General features: G+C 43.8%; 1 protein-coding gene across 1 annotated transcript; it reads right to left on the bottom strand.

The window, feature by feature from the left end:
* Positions 1 to 374: 374 nt before the first annotated feature.
* Positions 375 to 3,093, bottom strand: LOC119961640 (gamma-crystallin S-1-like). Its single transcript, XM_038788931.1, has 3 exons — positions 3,069 to 3,093; positions 2,735 to 2,977; positions 375 to 720 (listed from the first exon to the last, which is right to left on the bottom strand). The coding sequence occupies exons 1-3, from the start codon at positions 3,084 to 3,086 to the stop codon at positions 445 to 447; spliced, it is 537 nt and encodes a 178-aa protein (XP_038644859.1). The 5' UTR covers positions 3,087 to 3,093; the 3' UTR covers positions 375 to 444.
* Between the last annotated feature and the right edge of the window lie 5,504 nt (positions 3,094 to 8,597).

The raw sequence follows: 8,597 nt of genomic DNA, 5'->3' as shown, positions 1-8,597 counted from the left end.
ATTCACTTGTGTAATGACTCTGGGTCAAATGGGACTGGAATTGACTGCACAGTAGCCCAGTGTGTTGTGACAACTGTTAATTATTTCTTATATGGAATGAATAGGTTGCATTCCAACGGAATTTAAAAGCCGATGGAAAGGAAGGAGCTCTATTAACTTGATATTTTCTTCATAAATTATCTTAAAATAGCTTTATGTGTTGCTTTCATGACAAGCCTATAGTAATTTGCATAAAACATGGTGGGGGAACCAGCTGCCTGAATGAATACTTACCGTGTTAAATAATGTTTCCATTGCAGAACCTAACATTAATCCCGATCAGAAAATGTCTGTTGCGCAGAGGCACAAAAGCACAATCCAAATAAATAAATCAGCACTGTTGATAATGATTTTATTATGATTCAGAATATTTCAGCATGATAAAATTTAGTTTTCAACAAGGAATTAGAAATCTCTCATTCGCCTGAAAGATCCGATAGTTGAGTTGTAGCCGCCCCAGTCACTGTATCTCCTGTATTCACCAGGTTTCAAGAAGTACTGTCGGCCTCTGTAGTTGGGATGTTCATAGAAGATCCAATAACCATCCATCACATGGGAAGAGTGGATGTCACGGTAACGGAAACGATCGTAGACAGATGGACAGTCCTCCATGAATTCCATCATCTGTCCTCCAAAGTCAGGCCTCTCATAAATCTTCATTCTGTAGTTTCCACCTCGGTACTGTATTAAATAACATATAACATTCATGAAGCAGCAACATGTATGTTTGTGGTAGAGTTCTTTAGAACAAGTAAGATGAAATGTATTACCAAAGGTAAAAGTTATAAGCGACTCAGGAATCGATTACTGACCATTCACTAAATGCATCCAATTGCAATGAATCCATTAGAAACAATGCTGAAAACGTATAAAACGGAAGCACAAGATATTTGAGTGTAATGTGGATAATGTGTTATTTCATCTGTGTACAATTAAAATTCTTTTTAAAGTTCCCAATATATATATTTTCCAATTAAGGGACAATTTAGTGTGGCCAATCCATCTACCATACAAATATTTGGGCTGTGGGGGTGAGACCCACGCAGACACGGGGAGAATGTTCAACTCTACCTGGACAGTGACCTGGGGCTAGGATCAAACCCGGGTCCTTGGCGCTGTGAGGCAGCAATGCTAACCACTGCACCACCGTGCCGTCCTATCTGTGTACAATAAATTAATGAAATTGCATTGGCATTGCTACTGGTACTTCTTTGTCCCGGACAAAAATGACAAATTTCATCTTGGAACTAAGGTTTTTCACCTATGAAGAAAGACATGCAAAACTGAACATCAAGAATAGTTATTCTTGATGTAGGCAGCACAGTAGCATGGTGGTTAGCATAAATGCTTCACAGCTCCAGGGTCCCAGGTTCGATTCCCGGCTGGGTCACTGTCTGTGTGGAGTCTGCACGTCCTCCCCGTGTGTGCGTGGGTTTCCTTCGGGTGCTCCGGTTTCCTCCCACAGTCCAAAGATGTGCGGGTTAGGTGGATTGGCCATGCTAAATTGCCCGTAGTGTCCTAAAAAAAAGTAAGGTTAAGGCGGGGGGTTGTTGGGTTACGGGTATAGGGTGGATACGTGGGTTTGAGTAGGGTGATCATTGCTCGGTACAACATTGAGGGCCGAAGGGCCTGTTCTGTGCTGTACTGTTCTATGTTCTATGTTATGAGATAAGGTTTTAACAGGCAGCTAGGTATTTCCTTTAAGACTTGACTATCTTCATTAGACTATCTTGGAGATCAGAGATCAGATTTGGAGATTAATTGATTATAATCAAGTTCCCAACAAGATAAAGGCTAAATCTGTCAGGTGAGGACCTGACCTGAGTCACCAACAATGAACAGCTTTTTTAGGGGCAGCACGGTGGTTAGCACTGCAGCTTTACAGCGCCCGACAGCTAGGCTTATTCTGGCCTTGGGTCTGTATGGAGTTTGCACTTTCCCATCTGTGTGGGTTTCTTCCAGGTGCTCCGATTTCCTCTCACAATACAAAGATGTGCAAGTTATGTGGATTGGCCATGCTAAAAAAATATGCCTCTTTGTGTCAAAAGATGTGCTGCTTAGGTGGGGTTATTGGGGTAGGGCAGGGTAGGGTGCTCTATCAGAGGGTTGGTGCAGCCTCGATGCACCAAATAGCTTCCTTCTGCACTGTAGGGTTCTATGGTTCAACACACACATACTGTGCCACCATTTCAGTTATTGTCCTTTCTGTTGGTGCTAAGGCTTTACCACAGTACTGTCTCTGCCAGTGCTATCATATTAATTACATAGAGTCCAGGTCAAATCCACCACAAGGCAGAGAAGTACACATGGGTACAAAGAATGATTCTGCAGCATTTGCACCTTACTTTTTCTGTGTATTGAATGCACATTTGCAAATAATTGGAAAAATGTCAGGACAATACTGACGTGTCTTTTTTAAACTCTATATTTCCAATCCTGGCTCTTTCTTGTATTTCAGTGTTTTCCAACATTTGCAGCAACACAAAACACATAACTAAATTATGGGTTTGTTGCTAATGACAGGAAAAGGGAATGAGAATAATGACCATTCAATTAATATAAAGGATTATAACAAAATTGATGAAGGGGCTGGGAATAAATTGCTTAGAATAGCACAAAATTACTGATCAGTTATAATATATGTCACATCAGAAAATAATTGGAAACTAATAACTGATAGGTAGTAAGAACATACGTGAGGAAAAGTACGACATGACTTGACACAGTCATTGAATCCCATCCAGCGCTGGTAGTCAGGATATTCTCCCCTGCTCAGAACATACTGGTATCCCATGTAATTGGGTTTCTCATACATCACCCACCAGTCACTCTCAACACGGATAGAGTTACAGCGGCTGAAGTAAGGGGACAGGTCAGCACAGTCACTGCTGCACTCATAGTGCCGACCCTGGAAGTTCCTGTCCTCGTAAAAGATAACCTGAAAGGAAAAGATACAATTAAATCGATAATTTCCTAAATTTGATGTATTCGATACAATATATTAGCAATGATGAAAAATATGACCTTACCTTGCCCATGTTGAGCATCACAGTCAGTTAGACAACTAACTGGACATCGCACACAGCTCAATATTTATACACTGGACTGAAACGCCACTGTAGGGAATACTTTTGTTATTCTAATAGTTTCAACAGAGTATATCAGCAAAAATCAAATTAGAAAAAAAAACTCCAGTCATTGCAGACACAATCCCCTTGTTCAGGTTTCTAGATAGGACACTGATTCTTTTCATTCTGCTTTAATGATGTTTTAATTGTTTGTAGAAAAATTCAAATGGCAAAAATCCAAAGTTCTTTTATGTTTTGTTTTAATTGTCTTTTACGCTTTTTAACGCAGTGGAAAAGTCAATTACTAGGATACAAATGTTTAAAGTGCAAGGTGGTAAGATTAGAGCAGAAGTGTGAGGCAAGTTTTTTACACAGAGGGTGGTGAGTGCTTCGAACACACTGCAGGGTGTGTGCGATGTCCAGTTAGTTATCTAACTGACTGTGATTCTCAATATGGACAAGGTAAGGTTATCTGTCATATTTTTCATCATTACTAATATATTGTATACAATACATCAAATTTAGGAAATTATTGATTTAATTGTATCTTTCCTTTCCCCACAGATTATCTTTTACGAGGACAGGAACTTCCAGGGTGCAAAAGCAGATGCAAAAGCAGCGTTTAAGAGGCATCTTGACGAATACATGAATAGAATGGGAATTGAGCAATATGGTCCCCAGAAATGCAGAAGGCTTTAGTTTAGACAGGCATCATGATCAGTGCAGCTTTGAAGGGCCTGTTTCTGTGTTGTACTGTTCTTTGTTTTTTAGACCAGTAACGTTATGGGGCAAAATTTTCCAAAAAATGTTAAAGTTCCATTTTTGGCCTGGAAATTGGCGGGGTTCTCGTCGGCCCCGATGGCACAACCCTGACCGCAAATTTAAGGCTCTTTGAAAAAAACAATTTCCCCCCCACGTGAAAAACCCCATGCCTGAGGCATGAAGCATCTCTTTCACCCATCCAATAGATCATCTGAGCATTTCAATGAACATTTAAATGGCTCCAAAGCACTTTGGATTTTGTTTATTGTCACGTGTACTGAGGTACAGTGAAAAGTATTTTCCTGCGAGCAGCTCAACAGATCATGAAGTACATGAAAAGAAGGGAAAATAAAATAAAATGCATAATACGGCAACACAAGGTACACAATGTAACTACATAACACTGGCATCGGGTGAAGCATACAGGGGTGTAGTGTTAATCAGGTCAGTCCATTAGAGGGTCGTTTAGGAGTCTAATAACAGCGGGGAAGAAGCTATTTTTGAGTCTGCCAGGAGGATGGCAGTGAGAAAACCTCAATTCACGGAAGGGGCCCTCAGCCATTTGCTGGGATGTCGTGGAGGTGAAGCAGGTTATCATATACCCTTGAGATGGCAGGAGGCCCTCCAGCAAGGTGATGAATCCTGCTTGGGAGACAATGGCAGCAATGGTCAGCGGCAGCAGTTTGACTAAGAGAATGGGTGTAGAGTGCAAAAAATAGATAAATGACCTACTCCGATCAGCCTAGGTAAGTGCTCCCTGTTCCTTATATGCGCTCCACCCTTTTGTCACTCTTGGAATGTCACCATAATCTCACACACTGCCACCTCACAGGACCTCACACTAGTATGCTCTCAAACCAACCCCCCGGCACTCCTCATCTGAACCCTTCCCTGCTTAGGCACAGTGGCTACAATTGCCAGGAGCCATATCTTATACATGTTGGTTGATATTGTTGTGTATTGCATGGTCCCTTTAAGAGTTGAGTCACGTGATAGTCGATGACATCATCAGCTACTTCGTGGGCTTAGAGTCAATCGAGACTAAGCCTTTGAGCAGTTCACAACCATCTAAAAAACCTCTGTTGATTATTGTATTCAACACACGTGCCTCAGTATTGGCAGTCTTTTCATCCAGCAAATACAATACGCAGGAGGATAAAAAGAAAACTTGACAGCAATGAATGGATTCGAAGTGAAAGAAAATCAAAACTGTTGACGGTCAACCTTAAGGCAGATCAACGGGCATCGCGCAACAATCATCAGAGTTGTGCACTTCACACATCGCTCCCCAGAACTGGCATTGGACAAGTCAGGTTAATGGGCAAATAAAGAAAGAGAAGCATCCAGATCTTAATGTTAATCCAGCAACACAAGAAGTTCAGGCTGCAACGCTCATCATGTGCAGTAGAGTAGACACTGAGGTAGAAGGAGCAAAAAGGAGAAATAAATTTGGGTATCACTAGCTGATACAATTGGCTTATTCACTGTATTTACAACAGAACATTGATATAAAGGATGTTGCAAGAGAGCCATTTGAGGTAGTTTCAGAAAACTGGAAATCCTATGCAGAGAGATTCCACTTTTATGTCCTGGCCAATGACGTTTGAGAAGATATTCAGCTCCCTGCTTTTCTTCGTGCAATTGGAAGCAGATGTTTGCCCAGAGGTTTGGTCCTACCTGACTGACTGGTGACAAAACTTATCAAGAATTGGTTAAATGGTGCGTAAGTGGGTAGTGGACGAGGAAGGGGCAGCATGGAAGAGGATGGAGGTGGCGTCATGTGTGGGCACGAGCCTGGAGGCGCTGGTAACGGCGCCGTTGCTGCTCCCTTCAATGAGGTATACCACGAGCCCGGTGGTGGCGGCTACCCTCAAAATTTGGGGGCAATGGAGATGGCATAGGGGAGAAGTGGGGGGCTCGATGGAGGCCCCGATACGGGGGAACCATCGGTTTGTCCCAGGGAGTATTGATGGCGGATTTCTGGGCTGGCACAGGGTAGGGGTTAGGAGGTTGAGGGACCTGTTTGTGGAGGGGAGGTTCGCGAGCTTGGGGGAGTTAGAGGGGAAGTTTGGGCTCCCCCGGGGAACATGTTTAGGTACATGCAGGTGAGGGCGTTTGCCAGGCGGCAGGTGGAGGGGTTTCCCTTGCTGCCCCCACATGGGGTGCAGGACAGGGTGCTCTCGGGGGTGTGGGTCGGAGGAGGGAAGATTTCGGACATATACCGGGTGATGCAGGAAGTAGACGAGGCCTCGATGGAGGAACTGAAGGGTAAATGGGAAGAGGAGCTGGGTGAGGAGATTGAGGAGGGGACGTGGGTGGATGCCCTGGAGAGAGTGAATTCCTCTTCTTCCTGTGCGAGGCTTAGCCTCATACAGTTCAAGGTGCTGCATAGGGCCCACATGACTGGGACGAAGATGAGTAGGTTTTTCGGGGGCGAGGACAGGTGTGCTAGGTGCTCAGGGGGCCCAGCGTACCATGCCCATATGTTTTGGGCGTGCCCAGCGCTGGGAGAGTTTTGGAAGGGGGTAGCAAGGACGGTGTCGAGGGTGGTGGGATCCAGGGTCAAGCCAGGCTGGGGACTCACAATGTTTGGGGTTGCAGTGGAGCCGGGAGTGCAGGAGGCGAAAGAGGCCGGAGTTCTGGCATTTGCGTCCCTAGTAGCCCGGTGGAGGATCTTTCTCCAATGGAAGGATGTGAGGCCCCCAAGCGTGGAGGCCTGGATCAATGATATGGTGGGGTTCATTAAATTGGAGAAGGTGAAATGTGCCCTGAGGGGATCAGTACATGGGTTCTTTAGGCGGTGGCAGCGTTTCCTGGACTTCCTGGCGGAACGGTAGGGAAATAAGCTGGCAGCAGCAGCAACCGGGCGGGGGGGGGGGGGGGGGGGGGGAGGGGGGGGGTTGGTTCGGTGGGAGGGAGAACTGTGTACATGGGTTTGTGGGATGTGGCGGGTGTTATCTCTTTCCCTTTTGTTGTTTGGGTGTTCTTTTGTTTTTTCTTTTGTTTGTAGTTGCTTTTGAAGCTGGGTGGGTGTTGTTCTTGGGTTGTTACCGCGGTTGTTTTGTTAATATTGTTGTGATGTTAATATTTTGTAAAAATTTCAATAAAAATTATTTTAAAAAAAAAGATATTAAAAGACCATTATGCATCAAATCCATTAACTATCATGGAGACGTTTCAATTTCACCGAAGGAATCTGCTAGAAGGGGAAAGCATCGCTCAGTTCATTGCGACCTCTGCACCTCACAGAGTTTTGCGAATTTGGTTACTTGCTTGATGATACCATTTGAGATAGTTTGGTGTGTGGGTTGAGAAATAAGGCAAATCAGAGAATATCATTAAGAGAACAAAATCTAAAGTTGAAAACAGTATTAGGTATTGCCATTTCAATGGAACTTGATACTAAAGTGGCTTCTAAAGAGCAGGTACGACTATCCATTAACTGGTTGTTGCCCAGAAAAAGTCTACCCAGTAACAAGCGTGTCATCGCTGTGCAAAAATAAAGGATTCACAGGCTGATTGGAGCAAGGATAGCCAATGCAGAAATTGTGGCAGAACTGGCCATTCAGAAAGAGCTTGCTGGGGCAAAAGAATCTCTCCAGAATGGACCATTCAAGAATAAAGACAGAACACTTCTAAAAGAAGAAATAAAACAAATTCAACGAAGCAAGTTCACCATGCAGAAGAAAATACAAATAACAACAATGTAAGTACAGCACATGGTTCTAATGAGGAACTAACGTTGAATGTACTACTTGTATAAGGTGAATCAGATCATTCCTGGATCGTTCCAAGATTAAATGGACAACCTGTAAAAACAAGGGGCTGGATTCTCCACCTTACCATGCCACATTTCTGTTCCACCCCACCGGCGGGATGCTCTGTTATGCCGGCTGGTCAATGGGGTTTCCCATTGTGGGGCAGCCCCACGCCGTCAGGAAACCCTCGGCTGCCAGCAAAATGGAGTATCCCGCCGGCGGAGAATCCAGCCCAAGGTCTGCCATCTTCTTGATTCCTGAAACCATCTATGAACAGAAATTGTATCACCTAGCATTGAAACCAGTATATGTCATCAATAGAATTCATAGAATCTCTATAGTGCAGAAGGAGGCCCATCATGTCTGCACCAACACTCCAAAAGAGCACTTTGCCTAGGTTCATTCCCCACCCTATCCCTGTGGTTGTTGAAAACTTACCACTATTCTTAGAAGTCCCCCTATACCAAAAAGGGCCAACATTCTAAATGGTGAACATGGATTCTCACTCCCTGACTCCTATGCAGACTTAGATGGGTCCTATTCAGGTCAAACTATATTTTCAAGTTATCTCCTGGTATAACCCATATCTTAATAGAATAATTTTACCTACTTACCACTTAGTAGCATCAATGTCCTGGGTCCTGCATTGCGAAGTAAGTAAAGTAGGCTTAGGAATAACCACTGTTTCAGGTTAAAACTTTTAAGTTATTTTATTATTATATTTCTTTCTTTTAAAAGATGCAATAACTGTCTTTACAGAAGATCGTGCTTCTGGATCCTTCTGGTTGGTTGAAGGCACCTTCAGGCCCAACTTGACTATCTTCTTTTTAAAATCTGGTCTTCTTTAGATGTATTCGCTGTTCTGCTCAGCTGCTGTGTCTTGTCGATACCATGTACCGAGCTATGAGAACTGGCTCTGCTGGCTGTCTCTGAGCTGACTCTGAGCCAACTCTACCTCCTCTTTAAATTC

The sequence above is a fragment of the Scyliorhinus canicula genome, chromosome 2 (assembly GCF_902713615.1).
Source record: "Scyliorhinus canicula chromosome 2, sScyCan1.1, whole genome shotgun sequence".
NCBI classification, from domain to species: Eukaryota; Metazoa; Chordata; class Chondrichthyes; order Carcharhiniformes; family Scyliorhinidae; genus Scyliorhinus; species Scyliorhinus canicula.
Note: the sequence above shows the minus strand (reverse complement) of the source record. Positions and strands in the feature narration are given on the sequence as shown.